This window comes from Aythya fuligula, chromosome 6 (assembly GCF_009819795.1).
Source record: "Aythya fuligula isolate bAytFul2 chromosome 6, bAytFul2.pri, whole genome shotgun sequence".
Lineage (NCBI taxonomy): Eukaryota > Metazoa > Chordata > Aves > Anseriformes > Anatidae > Aythya > Aythya fuligula.
This window is the reverse complement of record NC_045564.1, coordinates 19,566,363-19,594,353: the sequence shown is the minus strand read 5'-3', so window position 1 is coordinate 19,594,353 and position 27,991 is coordinate 19,566,363. Positions and strand designations below refer to the sequence as shown.

General features: G+C 38.1%; 2 protein-coding genes across 5 annotated transcripts in view; one reads left to right on the top strand and one right to left on the bottom strand.

The window, feature by feature from the left end:
- ABCB11 (ATP binding cassette subfamily B member 11) overlaps positions 1-11,732 on the bottom strand; it is a 41,262-nt gene extending 29,530 nt beyond the window's left edge. The window contains exons 1-7 of one of the 3 annotated variants that reach the window (XM_032190131.1): positions 11,608-11,732; positions 6,596-6,617; positions 6,149-6,196; positions 6,005-6,053; positions 3,691-3,932; positions 1,954-2,041; positions 888-1,021 (exon numbers count right to left, since the gene is read on the bottom strand). In XM_032190131.1, coding sequence (XP_032046022.1) covers positions 888-1,021; positions 1,954-2,041; positions 3,691-3,932; positions 6,005-6,053; positions 6,149-6,196; positions 6,596-6,617; positions 11,608-11,683 — 659 coding nt within the window. In that variant the 5' untranslated portion in view covers positions 11,684-11,732. Of the gene's footprint in view, positions 1-887; positions 1,022-1,953; positions 2,043-3,690; positions 4,223-6,004; positions 6,054-6,148; positions 6,197-6,595; positions 6,618-11,607 lie in introns of those variants that run through there. The other 2 variants (XM_032190129.1, XM_032190130.1) reach the window with 2 other exon arrangements.
- On the top strand, positions 30-26,068 carry LOC116490708 (dehydrogenase/reductase SDR family member 9-like). Of its 2 annotated transcripts, XM_032190133.1 has the most exons (6): positions 165-179; positions 300-425; positions 21,942-22,289; positions 23,306-23,564; positions 24,701-24,864; positions 25,705-26,068. In XM_032190133.1, exons 3-6 carry the CDS (start codon positions 21,971-21,973, stop codon positions 25,929-25,931), a joined length of 969 nt encoding a protein of 322 aa, XP_032046024.1. In that variant the 5' UTR covers positions 165-179; positions 300-425; positions 21,942-21,970; the 3' UTR covers positions 25,932-26,068. The 2 variants fall into 2 exon arrangements, with proteins under 2 accessions (XP_032046023.1, XP_032046024.1); XM_032190132.1 differs by having other exon boundaries at positions 30-425.
- Positions 26,069-27,991: the final 1,923 nt, after the last annotated feature.

Sequence of the window (27,991 nt, the reverse complement as noted above, 5' to 3'; positions counted from 1 at the left end):
GAAGCTTTATGTGGGCACAAGATAGTATTGTTCTAACAAACAGAGAACTGGGTGTTATTTATTAGAGAAGTACTGTTCAGTTCATCATTTTTGTCAGAGAAATTCCTCACAGCCAGTTACACTTGGCATTTACTCCTCATAAAAAGAACACCACAGAAAATCATAGACACCACTGGGCGGTGAGTAAAGACAAAAAAATTCCCTTCAACTTCACAAAAACCTTTTGCAATCGTCCCTACTATTATGCAGGCATGACAGAGAACAGAGAGCCATCTAGAGTTGGCATATTCATCTTGCAGCTGCCTTCATCCTGTAAACAGGAACCACTAAGCGAAGAAGCAAGCTTTAAACTCCATTTTTCTCAGAGCTAAATGTTCACTCAGGACAAGAAGGTTGCTCCACCTACCTTGGGTCCTTTTCTAAAGGTAGGTGCTTGTACCTGCTTTAGCAGAAGATTAAGTAAACCTTGTTCTTTTCTTTTAAAAGCTAACAAGAGCAAAGTGTATGTGTAATTTTCTTTTCCCTTACATGAGAGGGGGTTCAAACCGTCATCTCGAGTCTCAGAGGGGCGTGCACTGGCAAATTAGAGACTACTCTGAGAGGACTGGGCACAGAGTAAGAGAATAGAAGGACAGGATGGGGTGACAAAAACAAGCAAACAAAATTCACTGACAGAAAAGGTATAAAAGGGAAATAGTTGTAGCTTAAGAGTTACAGCACTCAGTTTAAATATGGGGGAGACCATTAGCCTGGTCCCTGCTTCCAGGTACATAGCTCTACTTTATACTAGAAGCGTTTGTCAAATGCCTAGTTATTGGCACTCTGTTGTGCTTGGAAAAGAAGTGTACAAATGTTCTTTCTTGCGTGTTTTTTTCTCAATTACTTACTCAGAAATTCGGGTGTTTAGTTCTCCTACAGATGTGCAGTCAAACCAGCCTATATCCATTCTCATTACTTTCCTGAAATATGCTTTCCTGATTTTCTGTGTCTGACGAGCTGCAGCCATAACCCATAAGCATATCTGGGAAGAGCATAATGTGGTTGATAAATTGCAGTAAAAAGTCTTTCTACTCCCAACAAATGGGAAAAGCAATTTGGCTAAAATGGGAAAAAGCAATTTGGCTATTGATAACTTACTATATTCTAGCTACACACACACAGTAGTTGCTTTATGCCCCTGATCTTTAAATAATCCAACATTTTTTTAAGCCTCTGGATCGAGCATTTGTCTCAATTTTGACAGACTAGGAGAAAATGCAAGGTTAATTACTTGTGCTGTTACATGAATGCCATAGGAAAAAAAAAGTCCATGTACAGCTGTAAATAATATAGGGATGGCAGCCATTACTCTTCAGCAAAGCCCTCAGTTTTTAGGAAGGAGAATAACAAATGGTTTTTGTGATTATAAAAAGCTTCAAAAGCAGCAGATTCTAGCAGATTCTGCAGGAATTGTCCAAGCTTGTGGCTTACATGTATATCAGTCATAAGGTTTGAACCACTACTATAGAATATGTAGAGTGTGATTCTCCTCCAACACCAATTTTACACTATTTTACACTATTACTTTTATAACATCTCTATATATGAAACACAGTGTTCAACTCAGTTGAGATGCCTACTAGGAATCTGCATGCCCTTTAGCTATTATTTCAGGAGGGCATATGGCTTCCATAGTAACCACACTTGAGCAAATAATTCTTCTGGTGTGAAAGGAACAGCATGCGTTTACCTCACTGGGTAAAACACATCTGTGTACAAAGGTATGCATGCACAAATCCAAGGAGGTATCAGATTGTCAGAGCTAACATATTTCAGCTGATAGGATAAGAACTGAAAGTGTCTGCTCTGCTCAAGCAAGCTGTTGACTAAGCAGTTAAAGGAAACATAGTTATTATAAACTTAATTATTTAGTGACTTAAACCTTGAAATCAAAATAGGGAGCCAAATACTGACTTGGAGGTATCCTAACACAAGTACGGCACAACCAATTCCTGCATAGTAACCTGCAAACTTGGTCATTTCTTGTTCAATGTCCAGCAGCCTTAAAAAAAAAAAAAAAAAAAAAAAAAAGAGTTAATGATACTGTTTAATGTTTCTCACATATTTCTAATCTGCCACTTCTTCAAGCCTAGAGTCAAGTTAGGTGGTAAATCAGCTTGTTTCATTACCAGAAGCATTGTTTCCCAATACTGAGGCTATTGCTAGCAGGGGCTGGTTTGTTTGCTCTCCCTCTGGCACAGGGGTGTGTAGCTGGCGAGTATCAGGAAATTTGACTGCATCCTGGAGCAGCTGTGCGGTGTGCAAGGGCCAGATGAGAAACCCCACTGGACTGCATGCTCAACAGCAACACATGTAAGATATTTTTTTCTGGGAAGGGCTGCCCAATAAGTTTTCATTAGATGTTGAATTAGCTTATTTTGTACCATTATACAAATAAATATCACTTGAATTTAAACAGTGTTTTACAGAGCAAAATGAAGGAGGTTGAAGTAAATTCAAGTATTACTTTCTTGCAAACCTGAAATGATCATCTCTTTCAGCTCAAGTAGTAGTATTAAATTATTCCCAATATCACTGAAGGGCACTGAGTTGCTGGTATTGCACTCAGATTTCTTTGAAACAAACATTTTTTTGTTGGTTATCGGATATTCTTTGAGACTTTTTTTTTTTTTTTTAAATGTCCTGCAAAGAACAAGCTTTATTCTGTTTCCACCGAATTTGGTATACTCACATTCTAAGCCAAAAGAGAAAACTATGTACCTGACCTGATCTCTTGCAAAACACCATCATGAAAATAACCCAGGTGTCTATCATAAATACCCACTACCATTTTTAATGTTTTAATGTATCCTACCTGATGGCTAGTTAATGCCTGAGAGAAACAGAGGTCTGTAGCAAATCCTGTCACAACTGCCAGCCCCTTATCAGGGGCTGGTTTGGACAGTCTGGATATAATTTGGCCCCGGCCACCTACATTTAAAAATGTGGATCACCTCTCATATGCTCTGAATTTCAGAGACCATTAGACAAGTGAGTTTTAATTTGAATTATCTAATTTACTACCACTCAGAGATTAGAAAACTCTCAGAACGATGCACTGCAAACCAAGTCATAAGAATGGTTACAGGTTCAAATTTGGCTTTGACAGATTTCCATATATGAATGATTCATCTAGACTTCCTTTATTATAACTAATGGGAAAAAACAGGCACTGTTAAAGGGCAGTCCATCAGACCTGCCTTAGACATGTCCCATAAGCTAAAATGAATTGCATTCCAGAAGTGCACTTTTCAATGATTAAAGTTTAGTGAACTTGCTCAGAAGTCATCAGGCACCTATAAGCACCTAAGTCCTAACAAAAATGTCCAGAAGACATTATTACCTAGTAGGTCATCACAGAAAACATCTAAGTCATTTCAGATGCATAGCGGATATATGTTATCAGAACAATCACCACCAAAGAATATCCTTGCTGACACCTAAAGCTGAATGAACAATATCCAAGCTGTCTTTCTCTCCCTTTAGCTCTGAAACAGGCCTTTGTAACAAAAACCATGCTCCTTTTATGCCCTATGGATACAAAATAGAAACTTTAAAAGCTGAGCTTGACCTTCTGTAGCAATACACTGTAGACCATAATAACACAGCCATCATAACACAGTAGAAGAAACAAGCACATGTACTACTTACCCACATCTTATTGTGGTGTTCCTTTCATTCTGATGAACTGTACCATTAATCCACACTATGGTGTTATTTACACATATCTTGCCTGGGTCTTTAAGCTCTTGCATTTCAATGTCGTATTCAATAAATGTGTCTGCCATTGCACCAAACACAAGCAACACGCCTGGCTGGGCTGCTCCATGAAGAATAGCACAGAAACTACCAACAGCCATCATTAAAATTTCCATAGGTGAAGAAAATCGAAACTAAAGAGACAGAAAAAAAATATGGTCTCTGCTGAGAGGTAGTCTCCATGTTCCTTGTATACTGATAAATCATTAATCAGGTGGATCAAATACAAAACCATTCTCCTTAAATGTCAGCATTTCTTCAATACAGAAAGAAGACAAATCTCTCTCTCCAATCTAATCTAATTGCACCTGTAATTACAGTCTCATAAATTATGATGAGCTCCCCTTAAGTATTTGACAGCAGAATCCAATCATGTGAATGAATGTATTATCATATAATATTAATAGTGCAATATCATTCCACATTATCATCATTCCAGACAGTAGCTAAAAGATTAAGAATAGTAATTATAATCCATACATATAGTCAGCTGTGCAGATTTCTTGAGGGAGAAAGGGAAAAGGAAGGAAGGAAGGAATGAAGGAAAAAGCCTTAGGGCAATGTGCAAAGCCTGTGAATAGAGCTTGCCAATTTCTCAGAAGTCTGGAGTGCTGTGGTAGAAAGCCACCTAAATGTCTCAGAGCAAATTCTCGTAGTTAATATCCTGAAAAGCATTAGCTAAGCCAGTCAACTGTGCACAGGCTCTTAAGCTACGAGAAATATATAGAAACATGATTCATTATGCAGTAAAAAAAGGATTGCGCTAAGCCCTATTGCCTTACATTTGCCATGGGCCAAGAGCATTGACACATGCAGCTGGTGACTCAGCTAAAATACAGTGATTTAAGTTACCTTGGTCACAACTGTGTGAAGTCTGATCCTCAGGTTGAAGTCGTGTAAATGTATAGACCAAATTGTGCATATATAAAATTACTATCAAACGCTATATATTTTGAAATAAGAGTATGAAGAAGAATTTTAGCCTGTTGAAGAACCTGTCCAGGTTCTGTAGGTGCTATAAAGTGTTGGATAGAAGAAGGTGTGGGAATTTGGAGCACAAATAGAAAAGGGACGTTGGGACAGAAACAAGATAAACGGAAAAACAAGTCAACATACAAGAGAAATAAATGTGTTTTTTTTTCTGGGAAAAAAAAAAAAAAAAGTGTGAACTGTAGTACTATCACATTTTTGCAAACTTTATTCATAAGAAAACTAAGAATTCTCTTATTAAAAGAGCCACAAAAAGTACAAAGATATGTGGTATCTAATCTTTCAGCACCTCTGATGCAAAAATATTGTGTTTAGCAATTGCACTGCAGGAGTTAAACAGCTGTGCATTAAAGGGTACAAAATTCAAACCCTTCTGCTCAACAAACAAATATACAATGTGGAACAGAGCTTTCTTGGTTTCTGTAGTTTTAAGTCTCTGTACATGCTTAGTTCTGTGTAGGCTAGTTCACAGGGAAGGAAAGACTTGTGATTCCTGCTCCAATTGCCATACAGAAATTGCATTTTGTATTTTTCCACTATTCTCTATCTCTGGGCACATCCACAGTTGTCAGGTGTGGATTGTCTGTTCTCTCAAGCTAAAATTTGCCACATGGATGTAACTGCACTAGCTCAGTACTACAGTCAGGACCTTATTAATTTGGGCACATTACAGGCAACATGCAAAAACTACATGCAAAATAGAAATAATAAAAATTGTTGCATGCTGCTGGGTTGCATATCTCTTTTGATGGGTCTCCAAGACCCACCAAATGCACTACCTAAGGCTAGACCTACCACACAGTGTTGAGCATTTCCAAGTTTCTATAGCTACCAAATCTTATGATACCAATACAGTAACTACAAGGGACCTAAATTATCTGCCAAAGATTGCACAGCGAGTTTTTGGCAGAAATAAGATTGAACTGAGGTCACCGAGATCCTTAATGTGTAACTTAACCCTTGTCCCCATATCTACTTGTAGGTTCAAAATAACTTGTGTAATAGACATTTATGACACAGATACTGATACTGAACTACCAAAATGAAGAATAGTTCTATTAAATTCCTATCGATTTTAACGGCAGGATCTCATGCCAAATAGTTTAATTCCTTACAAATTTGGCTTATTCACAGCTATTCCCCAAAACAACCGCATACATTATTGTCACTTATTCTACAGAACCATATAGACATCTATATTCATTGATTTTATTACCAGCTGAAAGAAGCCAACACGGACAATTTTTTCTTTCTTTTCTGGTGACCTTCAAGAACAGAAAACATACAATTATAAACTTGTATTTTAGTATTTATTCTGTTCTATATGCAAAGATAGTACACAGAATTGAACTTAACTCACTTTTCACTTTTCTTTTTTTCAGAAGGTTCTTCATAGGCATAGAAATTCCTAGCAAAGAAATGAGATTTTAAAACCATTTCTTCTATTTTCTTCATTAGTTTTCTGAAATTACATTTTGTTTGAGATATTTTGCCTAAAATTACTGAAGAAACAAGCCATTTCAGATTTCTTTGGAGTCAGTAATTTTATGGTACTTTTCAACTTTAGACGGGGACTAGAGTGGAGGTTAGATTAAAATGATCTGAAGGCTTACGCATTGTTTTTATAATCAGCACCTCAAAACATCGGTGTAATAATGGATTCTTTGAGGTCAATTAGAGAAACAATTATCATCCAAATGTTTGGATAGTCCTTATTTTGTGATAAAATGCTTCAATTTGATATGATTACATAAAATTTGTTGAATATTCCTAGAAATATTGATTGTTCCATTTGTGTACGACTTACTCTGATTTCTTGAAGCTGTTACCTGTTGGGGAAGATAAATCCAGAGTTAATAATTATCACTCAAGTACAAAATCTTCTGCAGGCATATGAAAAATAAACCCTGGAATCCCATGGGAACTGTTCCTAAATTATAAAGCACCTTATTTCCACTAACACATCAAGTGAGGGACAAGACTAAAACTCCCCTTAGCCAGGGGAGTTTTAGGTTAGATGTTAGGAAGAACTTCTTTACTGAAAGGGTTGTGAGGCATTGGAACAGGCTGCCCAGGGAAGTGGTGGAGTCACCATCCCTGGAAGTCTTCAAAAGACGTTTAGATGTAGAACTTAGGGATATGGTTTAGTGGGGACTGTTAGCGTTAGGTCAGAGGTTGGACTCGATGATCTTGAGGTCTCTTCCAATCTAGAAATTCTGTGATTCTGTGAAGAACTGACATGGGTCTAAAAATGCCCTAGCAAGTTAATATCAATATATGCCTGTTTTCTCTTGAAGAAGTAGTCTTAAGTTCTCAGTCCCCCACATGAAAAAATGCGCCAAAAACATTTGCCAAAAGTCAACTCGTTTTCATTGTAAACATTTTTTTCTAGTATTGAGCTAGTTCACTTGGACACTGTCGCACCACGAAATACCTCACAACAGTTCAGTTTGCTGACAGTCCATGTGTGCTCTCTGAAAGGAGGGAGCTGTAGCTCATCATTCTTGCCTTCCAACAACTTAGGGATTGCAGATCCTGCAGAAAAGGGGCAGCTGTGTCACTGGAGAGTAAGAATAGACATTGGTGTCTTTTCTTGGGATATTCTCTGAGGAACTGTAACTTAGAGAAATGGAACTATGCTACCCGATTCAATTGTGCTGTAGTCCCCAGGACAGGTCTGTATTTAGCTTCTTTTCAAGAGATGGTATTAAAGATGTCATACCTAAAGTGCAGCTTGACAGTTACCCCAAAGAAGTGTCATCTTAAGTGCTGAAACATTTGCCATAAGTCTGTTGACATGACAATGCATAAAGAGCATTCTATACGCATACATACGTAGATAGCACAGTTTGGATAACCTAATGGCATATGCACCTCGCTCAAGTTTACCATGTACTTGGCAACTTAGCATCAGACTCAGAACCATGGTATGCTTTTCAACCAGTCACCTTCCTATTTTCACATCTAGTGATAATACATGTATGTAGAGCATGGACTAGTCTGTCTCAAGGAGCATATACAGAGGGACTTTGCCTCACAGCACTCAGAGAGAGTACAAAGAAATCACTGCAACCAAAAATTCTGCCTCAGTCATTTTCTTACCCAATTGAAGGTTTTTGCATTTCCCAAGGCAGCAACATTAGAATTAAGCAGTCCGAGTTCGGGACTGAGCAGAACAGCTGATTGCATCTCCTATATGAAGTTAGTAAGATAACTTTATGTGGCTTTAGCCAACACCACTTTTATTCTGCTCTGTTTGTTACCTAGGGATGGTAAAAAGAAAATATATTTTCAATAAAGACATACGTACATCCCATGAATTCCAGAAATTTTCCAGAAGGTTTTATAATTCCAAATTATTAGTACAAAGAATCATCTGGTGTTAGAAAACAACTGGTTGTAAAGGAAAAAGAAACATCTGTTTTCAGTTTGCTGGAGGTTGGCAGCTGGTGACGTCTATAATGATTTGAAAGATTTGAAAAAGGCTAATGGGAGGAAAATTTTAAGGGGAGAACAAAAGAACCTGGTACCTGGTGAAAAAGCACAGCATTCTGAGACATTGATTTAGAGAGCAAAATAAGCACACTCCAAAGGTGAATAAACCTTAATCTATAAATCTGAAGAGGAAAACAAGAGTATAGCAATGCTATTCAAAAGTCCAAGGAACAGAGGTACAGCTGTTGTGGGCCTGCAGTTTCTAAGCAGGAAGAAAAATTGGAATGACATTACCTATGCTTAAATTGAAGGAAAGAAACAGATGAGTAATAGTTCACAATTGTAATTAAAAAAAAAAAAAAAAAAAAAAAAAACTAGAAAGACAGGACACAACATGATTTTTATAGTAAAGAAAATAACGTAGGGACAATGAAATAATATATTAACCGTAAAGAAAAAAGCTATAGTAATCTTTGATTTATTTTTTTTTTTAATTACAATTTGAAAAAGCGTAGAATCAAGGAAAAGCTGCAGAACATGGTCAAGAATTTGAGTTTTTACTGCTGTTGTGAGAACACAGAAAAAGGAAGCCTGAGAAAATCTGATACTTGAATCAAATGAAGAAAAATTGTACTCAAAAGGCTCCCAACTAAAGTTGGCTATTAACTATACCTACAGTTGCAGTGTTCAACTTTTAACCCAGAGTGTGATAATTCTTAGTAACATGTACAGAACATGGTTATTGAAAAATACCTCACTGGAAATTAAAGAGTGGAAGAAATCACTCAGCAGAATGCCAGTATCATTTTAAAGCACTGATGCTTGCCTTGGGAAAGGTGCTCTAACAGTTCAGTAAACTGCACACTACATTAAGCAGAAGACAGTTGCATTTCTGAGGAAACTGAGAAACCAGAGACAACACTTAATAGGCCAAAAACTCCTAACTGTAAAAAGGAGAGTGGGTATGATCCCACTAGAAAGTCTTTTGCTAAAGTCCTATAAAGAGTAAAAACAGCAAGTGCAAAAGACAAACCAGTAGACAAAAAGCAACCTTCCAGCACAGCTAGATAAATACAGTCAATCTGGGAGATCTAAATAAATGGCTGGAACAGACATGAGGTTTTCTGCCCTAAAAAGGCATACCCCTTTACCCTTTTCTGTTCAGTCTTTTCCCCCTCTCAACAAATACTAGTACCCAAAATGTCCCAAGCACTTAAACTGCCTTCAGCTAGCAGCCTCAGTTAAAAGCTTTAAAAAAATAAAATTAAAAAAAAAAAAAAAAGAAAAAGGAAAGTAAGTGGGGAGGTCTGCATTGCTTCAGCATGCAGAGAGCTGCTCGTTTCACCAGGATGCAGGGCAGCATGTGCTGGGGTAGTAGTATCCTGGGAAGAGAGCAGACTTTCAGAAATGCTCACGTTGGTTTCTACTTCATTCATGGGGCCAAAGTTGCTGCTGTTGGATTGCAAGTTTTAAAATCAGCCACCCAAACCAGCATTCCAGCTCTGATTTTATCACAAAATCAAAGAATCATTAAGGTTGGAAAAGCCCTCCAAGATCATCTGGTCCAACCATCCCCCTCCCACCAATGTTACCCACTAAACCATTTCCTTCAGCACCAGGTCCAACCTTTCCTTAAACACCTTCAGGGACAGTGACTCCACCACCTTCCTGGGCAACCTGTTTCAATGCCTAATGCTGTCTATGAACACGTTCAAGCTATTAGGAGAATCATGTCCTTCGCTATCACCTTATCAGCTCTTACAATAGATTTGAAGTTCCTACCAAAAACAGCACCTTGGCTCTGTTCAACAGGAGGTTATCTATTCCAGGAGAATAATCCCAGCAAAGTGAAAGATACTCGATGAGGATGGTTAAAACCAAAAGAATAGTCTGGCTGGCACAGAGAGACAGAAGGTGGGAACATAACACCTTCTACACACAAAGCTCTTGTTCATTTCCTAACTTCAAACCCCCCAAAAAATCACATGTACCATCTGCTGAAAGAACAGCTGCTTTTATATTTGCATATGCCAGTCAGTCTCTACAAAGATAAACACAACCAGGGCTCAGTCCAAGACAAAAATGAATACTCCAGATACGTTCAAACTCTACCATTATGCTTACAGTCCCTTAAGACATCCTATTGCGGATGAAGATTTTAAAGTCAGCCACCAAAAACAGCATTCCAGCTTTTATTTTATCATAAAATCAAAGAAACAGTAAGGTTGGAAAAAATCTCCGAGATCATCTTGTCCAACTGACCCCCTACCACCAATATTACGCATTAAACCATGTCTCTAGGTACCACATCCAAACATTCCTTAAACATCCCCCTGCAATCCCATAAAACCCAAGGAAATTCTGAAACAAATATGCCCTGCCACATCTCTGGCTCACATTTACAGCAATGACCTTACAGTGATTATTGCAGAGATTTTCTTAACCGTCATAAAATTTTTCAAATGAAATAAAACTCCATAGTCTTTATCATTGTCCAGTTTGATTGCTCCAACAAATCTGATGGAGTCAAAGAAAAAAAAAGAGAACCTAAGACAAAAAAGCACACTCCTCATCTAGCTGTTCTGTTCAGAGCCCACCTAAAAACACCTATTCCTGTGTTGGAGCAAGTGAAACTGGGAATGAAGGTCATTTTTGTAAATCCCAATAATGCCCGTGTTTAGTACACAGGCTAGTTCATGCATGGCCGGGAGCATTTCGTTAGGTTCTGCAAGAAGGTTTTTAATGAAAGCTTAAATAAATCCAGAGTTAGGCCCCAGCTGGCAAGGATTTTAAAAATACAGACTTAGACGTTTACTTAGGGAACCTGGTGATACTTGAGTGGTGGAATCCTCTTCTGAACCCCTTTTACTCTACGTATGATGCAGGTACAGATGTACATTACATTTTATTGCAATTTATCTTCCATTATGTGCTATTGTTTTGCTTTCTTGTATAGTTCATATTTAATATAAAATTTTAATGCCTCTCAGATCTATCTATCTATCTGTAGGTATCACTACAGATTTATACGTTTAATGAAAGCAGCTCTAGAAACCAGGGTAGACAGAACTTTTGACTTTTTTTCCATTTACTTGTACACCAAAGTGCTGAATACAAAAAACTAGGTAGACACTGAATATGTAGGCTGGTAAGTAAAGATCGTCCCCCAGAAAGGATTGTTATACATAGCTTTTACAGAAATGTTGTTTTGCAGACAGTATACCCCACGGGTTCACAGAACAGCAGCAGGTGCTACATAAGAGTGTTATTTATTACAGAGCATTTGCTTTGTATTCTGTTGACTATCCACTCCACTTAGATCACCCACTACCAGTTTTACATGCTTTATAAAATCTGAAACTGACTGTAGAATAAACTCCTTATATTTACCATCCAAATCAAAAGCATAGTTATCCTCTCCCAATCTCTTGATGCTACGTAGAACAACAGGGTCAGACATGTTGATCAGTTACTCAAATCCAAAGTCCTGAAGAGAAGGGGTGGAGAAAAAAAATAGTATCAGCATATGTTAGCCTTTGAACATACAATAATATTATGTTAAATTCCTGCTTACCTCATCCTTGCCCTCATTTTGCCCTCATCCCAGGGCAATGCCCCCGATTACAGCACAGGTTGTAACAGAATGGACAACCCAGGCACAGTGAAACTAGAATAGAAAAACATCCTGGAGAAGGATCTCCATAGCACCCCAAAGTGCAAATCCTTCAAAAGGCTTCAGTACCTCCTACCTTAAATGGAAGTGGTTCTGACGAGCTTTGCAGCGTACTGCAAACAGCCCTGGTCATATTAAAATTAACTACTGCTTTTATGCAGATGACATCTGTAGATTATAGCCCAAAATGACAGATCCTGCCTCAATTACAAGGGAGCAGTGAGCAGGGCCTGGCCAAGCTGCTAAGTGGCCAGTAGAACCTTAACAGAGAGAACCCTTCTCTTTTCTTGGTTAATTCTAAACATCCAAGGAATAATTTAATTATGCTTGTGTCATTTTGATGGATGTTTATCAAAGATGGAGACCTCCACAAGCAATTGCAGTGCTTCACTATCCTTATTGCTAAAATAAGGTTTTTCCTAATATCTAATCTGAATTTTATATGTCAGAATCTAAGCCCCCTACTTCTTAAGCAATCCACCATGGATATGGAAATAATACTCTTCCAATTTGCAGGTAGGCTGTATACATTTGGAGAATACTAAAAAGTTTCCTTCTTCAGAAGAATAAAGCATTTCATTCCATTTTCCTTTGTTGGCCGTACTTCCCAAATCTCTGATAACTCTCACTAGTCTCCTTTAGATTCTAGTAAGTCTTTCTTGAAGTGCTAAGTGTGTAACAGCAGTATAGCACCAGTCTTAACCAACACCGAAAAAAGAAGGATTATTTCACTTTTCACAGATTATACTCCTGTTTATACAACCCACTGTGACATTCTTTTTTTTTTTTTTTTTTCCACAAAAGCATCACACTGTTGATTCACATTCAGTTTGTAACCCACAAAACCACTTAATTTTTGCAAACAATTTTCTACAGAGCCAGTTGCTTTACAAACTGTATTTTCACAGTTGATTACTCCTGTCTGCTCTTACCAGATTTTTATAGCACTTTAAATTTTTCAGCCCATTTTTCCTGTTCATTAAGATGATTCTGAATTCTAGTCCTGCTCTTCTGCATATCTGCAGTCTCTCCCATTTTTATGTCATGCTCATATTTAATAAGTATATCATACATTCTGTCACCCATATCATTATCAATATTACTGGATTATACTAGAAGTAAGACAGACCTCTGCAGAACTGCATTCAGTATCTCCCTTAATTTGGGCATTGGTTCATTAATTGCTACTCTATGGATGTTGTTTTTCTTGCCTGGAAGTTTCTGATGAGCAGAGAGGATTTGTTGAGCCACTGGTCAGTACATTGACCCCTTCACGTTACGTGATCCCCTAGATTGTGAACCAAATTCTTTCTTTAAGTACATGGGTAAAGCCAAATCAGTACTCTAACAGCAAAAAATCTGACGAGGACTACAATAGCCACTGACTAGGTAAAACCACAGGGTTTTTTATTCATTCCCACATACAGTGAAACAATTTATAAACTTAATCATAATTTTTCTGTTCTCTCAGACAGATGGCAAATGGGCCAAACAAGGCTATGCTATTTCCTTGGTTAAAGTCTCTACCATGTGCACATTCCCAACTACACTTTTTAACAGAGAAAGCATGCAACACCCGCTTCTGACTAGAAAGGAAAGCATCATATACACATCACCCTGTTTCACATGAGGTCTAATCTACAAACCATTAAATTTCAATTCAGCTGAATTTGCATCTGGCATATAGAAGAGGAGTTTTAAGAAGGGCTTAATTTCCAGATAATAAAGTTTTATATTGAAAAACTCAGTTTATATTGAAATAGAAGTAGGTTCCCTTAGTAGCAAGCCTATATTCCTGGTATTTTAACTTCTTCAGTGAAAATACAAAGCTTGATCTGTTTTCTTCATCCTGCCTTTTGCAGTGCCTGATAAATTGAAATAGTTTGAAACAGATCTCCAAAAACTGTTTTCTCAAATTATCCTAAAGTTCCAGAAGTTTCTTAAAAAAAAAAAAAAAAAAAAAAAAAAGATTATTAGCTAGCAAAACATTAGCAGTTTTTTAATTGGTCACAATGTCAAGACTTTTTTTTAAGTGTCAATTTAGTTGTGAGGTTCAAGCTAGAGATCTGTAAACAAAGACTCTGCTACATTTACAAAACATAAGTTTAACAGTGAGGAACCCTTCACAGTGAAGTGATTCTAAGGAAAATACAGCTTAAATATGCAACTGATCTTAAGGCTTGACTGTTTTTTTTAACACTAGGTATGTGTTTCTAGGAAGGACATGTTCAAAAAAATAAAAATAAAAAAATAAAGAAAGCCATGAGTGTGAGAAAAATAAGACTGTGATTTTTTATTATTTACAGATTTCTGGTTCAAATGGTTAAAGTGTCTATGACTGAATTTATGACACACAGAAAATACAAATTTCAACCATTCACTCATGTTTCCTTCTCCAAACAATGATAATTTTACCAGCAATTTGTCCTTTTACAGGAAGCCATCATTTGTTTCCAGTTCTAGTACAAACTGCTTTGCTTGGGATAGCACACAAGTAATGGAACTGCATAGGGAAAGCTGACCTAATAGACAAACAGCTGATTTTACACTGAAGTTAGCGCATTTGGAAATGTTACCTGGATTATGAAAACAAGTGTTCTGCTGGAGTAAAGAAATTATATTTCTTCCTCTTCTGCAAACAAAATGAATCTAAACCTTAAGGGTGGTATTTATATGCACATTCTAGCAGCTTTAAAATACTTCATGAATTCACAGCAATTATAAACCTGATTTAAATTAAATTATATACAAGCATAGTACTGATTTTGTCTCCCATCTAGGAAGTGGTTAAAAATACAGTGCATTCCTGCTTCAGAAAGATAAAGAAGTGTCATACTGTAAATTGATGAAGGAGGCAAAAGCTCAGCAAAGCAAAGTCATTCTCTGCCTCATCATCTTTCAGCTATTACTTGACTTTGAAATCATAATATCTATACCTATATACCTATATATCTATTATGAAATCATAATATCTATATTATTTTTTTAGTGGAACACTGTAAAAATCAGTCTGTCCCTTCAGTGCTGTCATCATGCTGAGTAGTCTCACTTCAGTGCTTATTCTGACACTGTATTTTAACATTATGATGTATCTCACAACTCTTTTAAACTTGAATTCTGATGCAGTTTTAAAAAATAGGGGAAAAAAAAGATGAAAGACTAGAGTAGGGATTCTTGTTACAAACATTTGCTAGGGCTAAACTTTCTGGAATTATCTCAATTTTTTTTTAAATTTTTTTAAATGTGACTGCCCAATATTTCAGGAATAAAACATTTTTTGCTCTATTTTCTGAAGTTCAACGCATCAAATACTATCCACATACTATCCTGTCCAGCAGGCATCATTTATTACCTTATATTAATATAGAAGATTAGCAAGATGAATTAGAATACTAAAATAACCTACCTTAGGGTCTAGACGTTTATCTGGGGACCACTTACAACATCTTGAAAAATACAGATGTTGATATCTCCATTAAGAATTATGTAGATAATAGAAATCAGAGATAACTGAAGATTATTAGATAATCTCATCTGCCCCTGAGTATACAGAATAAAAACTAGCAACAGAGAATATATGAGAAACAGCACTGAAGTGAAATTGCATTTTACTCTAGCCAGTAAAGGTATGACCACAGGATTTTTTGATAAACAAAAATGGATAAGGAACTCAAAATCCAGATTTTAAAAAGAGTACTTTGCAAACAGTGATAAATTAATATATGCTGTAGAGGGCATTGAACGCTGGTTGTAAAAAGTTCTATCCCCCCCCCCCCCCACTTTTTTTGTTTTAATCTATGTTGCTCAGATATTAATGACAGCATACATGCAGAAAGACACTTTGCTTCAAAATATGACCTGAATGTCTTGTTCTTCAAATAGTCCCATTCAAAAAGCACTAACTGTACAGACAAAAATTTAGCATTTGGATTAGATTATTTTGAAGGAAAAATACAGGCACCTTTCAGTTCAGAAAGTTCCATCAGTTATCTCTGAAACATTAAACATGATATATTTGTTACTCACCCGTGGCTGTAAAAAAACACCTATTGTAGAACAAATTGGAAGAATTCTGTTCAATTAGTCAGTGAAGCACCCAACCATTTCCCATTATGTTTTCATTATTCTAACCCATTTGGCAGGACTGAATCTTTAAATTGGGCATTGGCTATTTGCACCTGGGTCAATAACCACACGGTCACACTGGTTACAGTTCATTGACATCTAATGAAGGGTTTAAATTTGACTAATGTAATCTCACAACATAAAGTCAGGCTACTTGGAAAGCAATTATACATGAAGAGACCAGACAGTTCTCTGGAAAAAAAAATAAATAAATAATAAAAAAAAAACGTTCACAATGAATGTATTGGAAGAGATTATTACTGCATTATTTATCACTATTAGTATAGAATTACTTTATTACCCATGTAATAATTCGGTGTAAACTACTGTCCTTGCTGTAGGCAGCAACATCAGCTGAATAGTACAAAAGTTGGTTTGGAAGTTATGCTAAGTTCAGATTGAGAACTTGCTCAGAATCCCGGTTTTCTAACACATAGCTTGCCTGTTTCCAGGACATATACATTTTTAGTATTCTTCCTTTAAAAGATGAACATTTAAAAGCAAGGAAACTACTGAGCAGTAGTGAGCTCTCACTGGAGATGAGCCCACTGTGGACTTTTTAATAAGGGACAATGTCGCGGCCCCAGCCAACATCACCTGCAGGGTTTACAGGTAAATGGCAAACTTGGTTTAGTTCCCCTTTGAAATCAGTTCTCACTACAGAGAGCCTTGGCTGACAAAACGACATGGAAAGATATTACCTTTATCTTAGTGACTGTTGGCTCCCCTTAGTTCTGTACTCTCAAACTTTCCATGAAAGGTCCTCATGCACATAAATGCATCAGAATCAAACTTAGCTCACCTGAGCTGTTTCCCTTTTTGAGCATCATTCCAGTGCACACAACAACAGCATTACCAGACCCAAACCTGGTGTCATCTCCCATTTTCATAACAAAAAGTCATCTACATCTCTACTAAAGTACACAGCATAGCCTTGAGAATAACACTAAGATAATACTATGGTACTAATTATCTTGTCCACCACATATCAGAGCCATAGAGAAAAATAGTTACTTGCAGTGCAGGATACAGGAGTGGAAAAGGTGGAAGAAAACATAGCAAGGTGAAGAAAATACAGTACTCAGTTTTGGTCCCACTGCCACACAATCACCTTCCTGTTTTACAACTTCTAGAGGAAAAATTGCCAAATGCACCTCATCTTCTCAAGCTTTCTTGCACTTTGTCTCCTTCCAGTGTCCTGGGAAGGGAAAACTCAAGCTCAAGTTTCTATTGCTAGATTCAGCCCTAGAGACCTTTCAATTAAAGAAGAATTAGTCACTGAATTAAAAAACTAGAGAGCAGGACTTCAGTAAATCCAGGAGACTGAGAACAGATGCTCCCACCTATTTTGGTAGGAAACACATACAACATCTCTGAGCCGAAATAGATGATAGATATTAGTTACTTCATGAAACATGAGCAATACCATCAGAATAATTCCCCTCAGTCACAGTCTGAGTTGAGGGGAAACCGTTTTCCTTACAGCTTGCATCATTTTAATACCTCTTTGCACAGGAAGAAAAATATCAAAATTCATTGAGCCAAATGAAGTTAAATAATTGCTTTTTCCCTGAATTTTAGGGCTGTTTAGGCCAGTATATTGTCAGAGTTATCCTCTCTTTTGTGGATTTTTTTCCAACAGTTTGCAGGAACAAGTGAATAAAAATGAATCTTAGATATTCCTGGACAGATCATTTCTCAGTAAGAAATGAAAATCCATGTGCTATTTTGGCAGAGTACTCCTCTGCTCCAAGCTGCAGTCTACAACCCATTGATCTTTATTGCAGTATTGAACAAAGGTAGTAGCAGCAACCACACAAATGCTTCCAAAGCTTCCGCAAAATACCCAGAAATTTAGCTCTGTATGCTGACAGCTATGGAGGAGCAGGTGGTTACATTTTTCTACCAGGTAAACAGATTCAGTCTGTCACTGCAGGCTAAGGTTCCAGATGATCAGCTTATTTCAGTGTTTTGTGCTGAAGTCTGTATGCAAGAACAGCAGTCTGGACTAGCCTGCTGGACAGAAGGCATTGAGCAGACAGCTCTCGCGCTTCATTAATTTATTTCGTAGCCATTCATAGCCAAATTAATTTTTGCAGCTAATGTACAGTGATCCCAGAGCTGAGGAGCCAAAAACTGGATGACTTTGACTTGAGTATAATTCCTATCTTAACTGTGCCACATACACTGATAGCACTTCAAATTGCAAGAATTTTAAAGCAAATCTCAATATCATAGTACACTTCTGCTTCCACATTATGCTTTATCTGTATGCCCTTTGAAAAACAAAGCAAACCGATTTGTTGGCATCTTTATTTTTCCAGGTCTTTGAAATTATATTTGTTGTTTTGCTCTACGTGTTATCATCATTTTTACACCTAAATAATATGAAGTTGAAGTAAAATGAATACTGAATAAAGCTAGTTGAATCTATTTTCTTGTACCCTGGTTTTTAAATAAGCAACATTTTAATTAAAGTACATGCAGTTTACAGCTTGAATTACTAGGCACCTGACTTCCACATCCATTCTTGGAGTAGTCATTGCATACTACTTATCAATTTTGTCTGAAAAAAAAAAAAAAAACTATCACAGTAATAAATATATTTAGAGGACACAAATAAAAAAATCAGGCTGGAAGAAAACAGAGTCCCTTCTCTGGAACTCTGATCAGGGCAAAGACTGGAAGAGTGAGAAGCTGCAGGAACTGTCAGTATAAGCATACAGTTGGTCAGATTGGCAGGTACCCCCATGCTGTCTCTTCATTCTTTCCTTGGCACCGCAGCAATTACACAAACATGACTTAGTATTCACCTTGTACAAGGCAAAGTGAATTTTACATGGAGCTTACTGTTCTGAGTTTTACACTATTGAAAAGGAAATTATGTTAATCCCACGAGGTGCTTATGTACGTTACCTCTTTCAACTTAGCACAAATTTTGAAAAAGTTACTGCCATTTCTAAGCACCTTTAGCAAGTATTCTACACAAAGGAAAAACCTCCTTTTTGCACCTAAGGGAAGAGCAAGTCTTCCTCTTTTGATGCCTGCTTTTATGGCTTTAGCTGCAAGCAAAGAATTGTTTGCTGGTAAGAAGTCAACGTTCCTATTTTGCAACCAGACTACATTTCTTCACTGAAACAGCAAATAGTTGATACTTCCCTTACAGTGAAATAAGGAAAGTACCTCTGGGCACAATAGGGATGTTTGTGTAAAGGTGATCTTCTCTTGCTATGGAAAGTATGAAGTCCAAGTGGGTAATTGCCAGGCGTGGATACCTTTGGGTGGGAGGCTAGCACACAGAACGAAACAAACATTTCTCCTCCCATGGTCTAAGTCTGCTCAATGTCACCAAGTCATAACACATTTAGTTCTTGGCCACAAAAATATGCTATCCTGAAACTGCAAAACAATGTCTAGAGCTGTTCCAGCAAGTAGGTTGGGAGATACGGGGTGAGGGAATTACCTCTGGTTACTTGCCCTGTTTCTATAGCTAGCTTCTCACCATCTGCTTTTGAAACATACTAACATACTAGAAGCAGGATATGCCACTCATTCACCCCCTTGATCTGACTAAAGTTTGTATGTATTTTTTCTCGTTTGTATGTATTTTTTCTCGTTTGTATTTTTTATCGTCCCCCTGTACTCAGCTCTGGTGAGGCCGCACCTCAAGTACTGTGTTCAGTTTTGGGCCCCTCGCTACAAGAAGGACATCGAGGTGATTGAGCGGGTGCAGAGAAGGGCAATGAAGCTGGTGAGGGGCCTGGAGAACAAGTCCTACGAGGAGTGGCTGAGGGAGCTGGGCTTGTTCAGCCTGGAGAAGAGGAGGCTCAGGGGCAACCTTATCGCTCTCTATAGGTACCTCAAGGGAGGCTGTAGCGAGGTGGGGGTTGGTCTGTTCTCCCACGTGCCTGGTGACAGGACGAGGGGGAATGGGCTTAAGCTGAGCCAGGGGAGTTTTAGGTTAGATGTTAGGAAGAACTTCTTCACTGAAAGGGTTGTGAGGCACTGGAACAGGCTGCCCAGGGAAGTGATGGAGTCACCATCCCTGGAAGTCTTCCACAGACATTTAGATGTAGAGCTTAGGGATATGATTTAGTGGGGACTGTTAGTGTTAGGTCAGAGGTTGGACTCGATGATCTTGAGGTCTCTTCCAACCTAGAAATTCTGTGATTCTGTGTGATTCTGTGATTCTCCATTCCAAACTGTTGTGCAAATAAAAACATCAGACAGGAAAAAAAAAAAAGGTAATTTTTGTCAAAACAGTGATTCAATGTGTTGAAATAAAAATAAAAACTTTCATAAAGACCTCTCTGAGAGTGCCTCTCCCCTCCTACTCCCCCCGCATCCAGGCTCCTTGGTTACCTCAGCGGTTCTTGTCAAGATGGCGCCTCCTCATGGGCCTGTCTGGCCTGCGTGCCTCAGCTCTCCCAAACACTTCTCCAAAATGCCTTCAGGGCTTCTGACCCAGGGCCTCTCATTACCCCCCCACCCCCCCCCACCCCCTGAAACTAGAAAAATATATATAATTTTTATTGATTAGCCTTCTGATTTTGTTCTTCTTTGGTTTGTGGCCTCTATAAAAAATTAGATCTTTACACCGCCATATCCTGCAACTGAGGGCAGGTGCAGCACCTTTCGGTCTCCCTTGCAGGCTGGAGTTGGAAACAAAGTACTCTGACTGAAAACCTTGCAATTTCAGCACTTCAGTATTTTAATATGAAGTCCCACCAGCCCACTGACTAACAACCACAGGGACCAGAAGTTAACCATCTACCACACTGTCCAAATCCCATGTCTGTAGACATGCCTGTTCCTGTAGCAAAAACAGGCCTCGATGAGCCTTTTCTTCCACCAGCTTTACTAATTCGGCTTTTATTTTTATTTACTAACCTAATTAAAGATTAAACCCATACTATGTTTTCCTTATGTTAACCTACTTGTTATTTAGTTAACATCTTCACAGCTGCAGCAGAACCGCGTCCCCTGCTCCAGCAGTCTCTTCCCCTGCACTCCCGGTTTGCCGCCCAGGCCTTCCCGCAGGAGCTGAGGCATCGCGAGGCCTCAGGTCTGCCTCATGCTCTGGGAGCCAGCCTGTGCCTGCCACCAAGCTGTAGCAAATAGGGTGGGTGCAGGCAAGAAAGGTAGAGTGGTAATTTTAATGCTGCCATAGGAGAAGGGAAACTATTCCCTCTGCTTGGTCTGCAATGCTTGCATATGCAGAGAAAAGTTTCCTTGTCTTAACAAAGCAACCATGAAACACCACATGGGGTGGGCAGCTGCCTAATTACTTCATCACACTTTCTTCTATACTGATGCTGCAGAGGAAGTTAAGCAACAAAAACTAGCATCTCTGCATTGCAGTTTTTGCAATACCAGTCAGCACAAGAAGCTATCATTCACCAGCATACCGATTTATGTAGAGAAGCACCATGAGCAGCCACAGTACTTGCAATAAAAATAATGTAGTATTATAAAACTATTAAAATTGTTAGTAAATTATAAATTAAAATTATATAAAATATATACCTTAATTTAAAAATTACACAATAAAAACTTGACATGTCAGAACAGAAAGCAGCTCTTATGTGCAGAAAATAACAGTGGTATTCCTGTTCCTATATAGGGGACTAAAAACATGACAGGTGTTTGCAATTTCTTTTTAAATTAAGTTTTGCCAAAAGAAAATTTGGTTGTAGTACATGCAACTTCACTGCATCTTGCTCTGCAGAGATGGGTTGTCTATAAGTAACAGTTGTAAAGATCTGCACACTGTTACATGTATTTCAAATTATTTTCTTAGCCAATTGCATTAGGTATCTCCTGGAAACCTTTTTCCATAAACATTCATAAAGACATGTAACTTGGGGAAAAAACAACCAACTATACCTTAATAACTAGCAACTTTTGTTTTTCATTTCAGAAGAACGTGTCCAAACAACTTCAGTAAAAATGCTTTTCTACGTAGTACTCTTCCTTGGCATCATCTCTCTGTGGTGGCATTGGAGGGCAAGAGACAGGATGAAGGTTACAAATCTCAATGGCAAATATATATTCATCACTGGATGTGACACAGGCTTTGGGAATATGGCAGCAAAGACTTTTGATAAAAAGGGATTCCGTGTTTTTGCCAGCTGCCTAACTGAAACAGGTGCCAAGGAGCTAAAAGCTGAGACCTCTAACCAACTTCAGACAGTGCTGCTGGACGTGAGAGATTCAGACAGTATTAAGAAAGTGGCTGCATGGATCAAAGCTGAAGTTCAGTCAGAAGGTAAGTGCCAAGATATCTGCCTTCCAAAATTAAAAATAAATTAATAATAATAACAATTGCAATAAAGTTTCCCCCAAAACACCATGCTATGTTCACAGTTTACTCTAATTGACACTTGACAAGTGTGTATGGATGTCTTACTGCCTTCCAGAAACATGGAAGGAGATCTCACTAGAGGCAGGGTTTATACATCTGCTTAGTGGTTAGTGACAGCTAAGTATCTGTGAATGCTTCCTCAAGAAGTCAGATTTATTGACATATCATTATAAGAACGGAAATCCAGTTCCTGGAACCTTCATCTAGATGCTTACACTCGCATGCACTTCTGGATTTAGGTGTGAGTGCTCAGCAACTCCTGTGCTATGTTACAAGGCTAGGGAAAAAACGAAAGAAATTTCTGCTTAACAAGCTTAAAGAATACTTACTTTAAAATGTGAAAATTTTTAATACATGACTTCTAAGCACTCACTCTAAGATAGCAAAAAATATATGTTCTTGAAAACTATAGGGAATAGATGTAACTACTCTGAAATACTGCTTTGCAGGCCACACACACAAAAAAAAAAATCCTGTTTTTTTTGACCCAATAAGTCATGCAAGACAAATTGCTGCTCCTATTACCAATGCTAATTGATTTCAGTTGGACTAGTATAGTAGGGTTTACAAAGGCACAAGATTCACGGGCTGGATTCTACTAACTTTGAGCCTTAAATCAGGTCTATTATGATGTGCCATAGTACCGATTATACTTAAGGTTAAAGTCCAATCTCCATGTTACCCTTCCTCTTTTCATAAAAATGCTTATAAATCATTCAGATTGCTTTTATTTAAAACTGTGCTTGGTTTCCAGCAAAAAGTGATCTTGTTCCCCATGAAAAGCTATGAGTAAGGCCAAACCAGATTTGTTGTCCTTTTGACCCATCACTGACTTGCTGTGAAGTCTCACCCAGTTCAATTATTCTACCACATACAGCAAAAATTTGCTTCCTAATGTTCTTTTTTTTTTTTCCTTGCAGGTCTCTGGGGACTTATTAATAATGCTGGAATTATGGGGCCATCCGCTCCTACAGACTGGTTGGATATTGAACACTTTAGAGAACCAATTGAAGTTAATTTAATTGGACTCATAAATGTTACAATAAATATGCTTCCCTTGATAAAACAAGCAAAGGGAAGGATAGTAAACGTATCCAGTGTTGGAGGTCGCCTAGCCTTCAGTAGTGGAGGTTATTGCCCTTCAAAGTTTGGGGTAGAAGGATTTAATGACAGCTTAAGGTATAACATACTGTGAGGAAAGACTGCTCTTTGTTTCCTAGGCTAACAGACTAACTGAAAATCAGCACATGCAGAACAGAAGCTGATCTACAAGCCTGGCACTTGATATAAAACTGAAAAATACTAGACACTTTGGGATAATTCTTTTTAAAAGCGCCTTTTCTCAGCATATATTATGTCACTTTTGAAGCCTGGGATACAAAGCCGGTTTGGCACATACGGTGTGCTGAGGTGGTACTGTGGTGTAGTTGGTACTCTTGAATATTCATAATTAACTTACCTCAGTGTGCACAGGGGCCTTATTATAGAGAAGGTTTGACTCAAAGGAACTGAGATGTCTCTGCAGTATGAACCTCATTCTCCTGTTTAAAAGTGCAACTGGAAACTGCCAACAGCAGCCCATCCAGAGGGAAGGAAAAACATACAAACAAACAAAAAACCACAAGCACCACCACCACCAAAACCACATACAATGAGTTTTTGCACGATATTAATTTCTGTCTAAGCTTTGTTCTCCAAAGTGTCTTCTCTTAACAATACGAATCATTAGAGAGATCTAGAGAATATAACACACTAATTCTGGAGACCACTATGGCTTCTTCATGTAAAACAAAGAACAATTTGTGTGCCTAAATATATAGGGCCATTTTAGATACCAGGAGGTATCCATGACACTTGCACAGGGCTGACAGATAGGAGACATGACCAAAAGGATGTGTACCAATCTAGAGCATCAGATGGAGGTTAAGAAGGACTCACTAAGACATGTGAAACGTCTCTAGATACTTACGTTTAGGCAGCCAGACAGTCTTACAGGCAAGTCAGATAACTAATGAGCAACTGCAAGGTGAAATAGGGTGTGAAATACAATATGCTAGCTACTGCACAGTCACTGCCTATATATGTTCACACTCTGTTAAACAGGTAAGATAGTTCATCCCTATTTCATTTTGAGATAACAGGTTCAAAGTTCACAACTGTGCGTGCCTCACAGTATTTGTGTGCTGGTGTGCCATGTAAAACCAGAAATAAAAGTATTAGTACAGAAAAAAAATATACAAAAATATTTAAAAAAATAATTCCACAATATTAATAAGAATGTCTAATGAGATTAAATTGTTGCATTGTCTTTGCAGGAGAGATATGAAAGCTTTTGGAGTTAATGTTTCTTGCATTCAACCTGGACTGTTCAAAACACCATTATCCAGTCCAGTAAAGATTCTGAAAGAGAAGGAGATTATTTGGAATCAGCTTCCTCCCAGCACTAAAAAGCAGTATGGAGAGGAGTATTTTCAGAAAGGTGAGGCCATTTGAATAAAAAGAATCGATGTATTTCTTGCTGAGAAAGCCTTGCAAAAGGGCATTATATCTTCTAATCATTTTGACTTTTTGAAGAGACTACATGGGAAAAGTTACTCTTCAAATGCCTCTGCATCACAATATGGTTATCCACACAAAAAACCCGTTCAGGGAAACTTTATTCAAATCTCAGTTAAAGATTAATTATTTGTGTTGGAGTGTAGCTGTTGAGCAAACTCCCAAACAGAAAAACATTTATCTGATGATGTAAACAACCAATGTGCTTGCTGTGTTTTTCTGTCATTATTATTTATTTATTCAATAATCAAATAGGGATAAATTCCCTTTGCTTCTGCTAACCCCAGTGGTGAGGAAGCCATTCAGGAATTGCCTGACAGAGACTACTTGCTTAAGCCTGCTTCAACAGAAACTGTTTGTCTTGGGCTTTCTTGCCCATCAAGTTTCTTCTTTACAACTGCATTTCACAGCTTTCTGCAAAGCAATTTCCTTACTAAGAGAGACTCATTTACAAGCACCACAGCATTTGTTTCCCTTGGCCTTTTTCACAGTTAGGTTTATTCTGAGCTACTGTCACTGCAATACAAACCCAGTTGTGCCATGACTATGCCATAGTAAAGGGTAACTAGGCTAGCTCAGGAGTAAACTATATCACAACATCATTATGGATGGGGTACTTGGTCCCCAGAAACTGCTATGAATTCTTCTGTAGGGAGAAACAACAAATACCAGTTCCTTAGTGAAACCGCACAGATCAGTGTTGGATGAAGAGTTAAAAGTCACTTTTCCTGTCACTGAACAGTCTTTTATTTGAGTTTTACAGATGCAGCAAAGAAAGAAAAACTGACCAAGATCTGCCTTAACAAGGACATTTCCCTCGTTGTTGAGTGCATGGAGCATGCCCTAACAAGCCTCTATCCACGCGCCCATTACATCATTGGGCAGGATGCGAAGTGGTTTTGGACTCCCCTTTCAAAAATGCCAGCAGCTGTACAAGACTTTTTACTCCTGAGAAACAGAGCAAAGCCTGCAGCTTCCCACGCAAACTAAATCTTTGCCAATATATTCTTCATTGCAGACAAGGCCGATTCTGTAAGATTTGTCCTTTACATCAACATGATACAAACCATACCTGAAATACACCCTCATGCCCTATGAATGTAAGAAATACATCTATTTCTCCAGTATCTGCTACTATTAAAAAATAAAAATAAAAAAACCTACTTCTTTTATTGCTTTATTTCATTTCTAAAGTGTAAACAAGAGAGAACAAAGGAACTAATAAACTTCCAGAAATGGCTGTGACTTTTCAGCTCCTCCACCTTTTAGGTGCTTAGTTTGAGAACCCTCAGAGGTTCCAATTTTCACAAAGATCCACGCAACAAAAGTATCCCAAGAAAGCAGAGAATGCAACTTTAAGCCCCCATAGATGGAAGAGTTCTGTCATCTCTGGAAGGGGAAGGAATGGAAACAGGGCCTTCCTCTGAGAGAGCTGAGAGCTGAGCTCTTGCAATAGAAACTAGCAAGGACAGCAGGAAGTGTTCTTCCTGATGCTGATTTTTTTTAGCACAGTAACACCTATTTTGAGGCCAACAAAAGAAAGGTGCAGTTCTAACTAGAGACAGAGCAAAATAAAATGCCTGAATTGTTCAGATGGTTGCAGTTCACATCATGTCCCACTTGCAGGACTCTGCAAACCCTGGGTGAGGCATTTTCCTGGTAATTATGCTAAATCCTGAGGATCTGTAAAGTCCAGCTCTACCCTGTGTTGTAAAGGATCTGTAGCTACAAAAGTGGATCCAGCTACAGGGACTCAATGCCTGCAATTTATGTACTGAAGAGCTAACGCATTACGTTTTTGTTTTTGTTTTGTTGTTGTTGTTTTGTTTTTTAATTGGAAGTTATTTCTTGGAAGTTATTTCTGGAAGTTATTTCTTGGCATAATAATAACCTTGTGTTTTGTGAGGTGCAGACCAGCTCTTCTCTTGTTCAGCTCCTGACAACACAAGTGCCTGCTACGATCCAGTGCTGCAGGAATTCATCATGACAAAGCAGCCAAGATACACAGAGACCCCACCTCACGCCTGCAGCTGTACATTGCTCAGGAAGTCATTTCCCACTGCCATGGAAACTGGCCTGCAACCAAAAAAAAAAGAATGCTTTCCCCACCCTAGTGAATTTGCTGTGATATGACCAGGTTAAAGAGCAAGTTACCCAGTGGCTACCCTTATGTTGTTGGTTTTCGATTTACTTTTGTCAGAACCTGCAGAACACTTTTTTTTTTTTTTTTTTTTTTTTACTTTTCTTAGTGCAGCTTATGCTTAGGCTTTAGTGTGGTCATTTCATTTAGATCTCAGTTATCTGAAAAGGTCATTCTTTCCAGAGAAGATTTGAAGTGAATACCTTTGAACTACCTATTGGTGGCATTGCTTTTGTCAGTTTGATTTTACAAATATTTTCATGCCAATCCAAGTAATAGAAAACTAAGCTCTCTTCATTTAACACAAAAGCCAAAGGCTTCTGTATAAGCTGTCTGGTGAGCTAGTGGCTTCCCTGTCCCAGTCAGCATGAGCTGTTAGTTTTCCAGGCATGAGTTCAGTCCATCTCTGTCACTGAAAAACTTATCTCCTGCAGAACAGGCAGCATGAGGCCCTAGAGATATGAATGGTGTCGCCTGAACTTAAAGCCCTGTCAGTACCTCAGACAGAGTCTCATTCTCTCTATAGACAAAGTTAAAACATTTTTTCCACCAAGATTGCTCAGCTGAAAGTGATTAAAGAAATAAAACAAAGAAAGTAGAAAATAACACCACCTGCTCCAATCTGTATCTTTAGAAATCAAAGTTTGGCTGGCTTATGTCAGCCCCTGTCAAACCACTATCAGCTGCTGCAAGACCCTAGCAATGCAATGGTTAGAGTAAAGTTCAAAAAGAATTTGGGACAAGGCACACTAGCTGTAAATATATTATTTAAATTAGCAATGCAGGAAAAATATCAGCTGCTCATTGCAACTGCTAAGACACTTTTTACTGTACGAAGGGCCAGATTCTGGTGGCATGTTCTCTACCAGCATGTTTTCCAAGATGCTAAGCAGGATCTATGCAGCTTTCT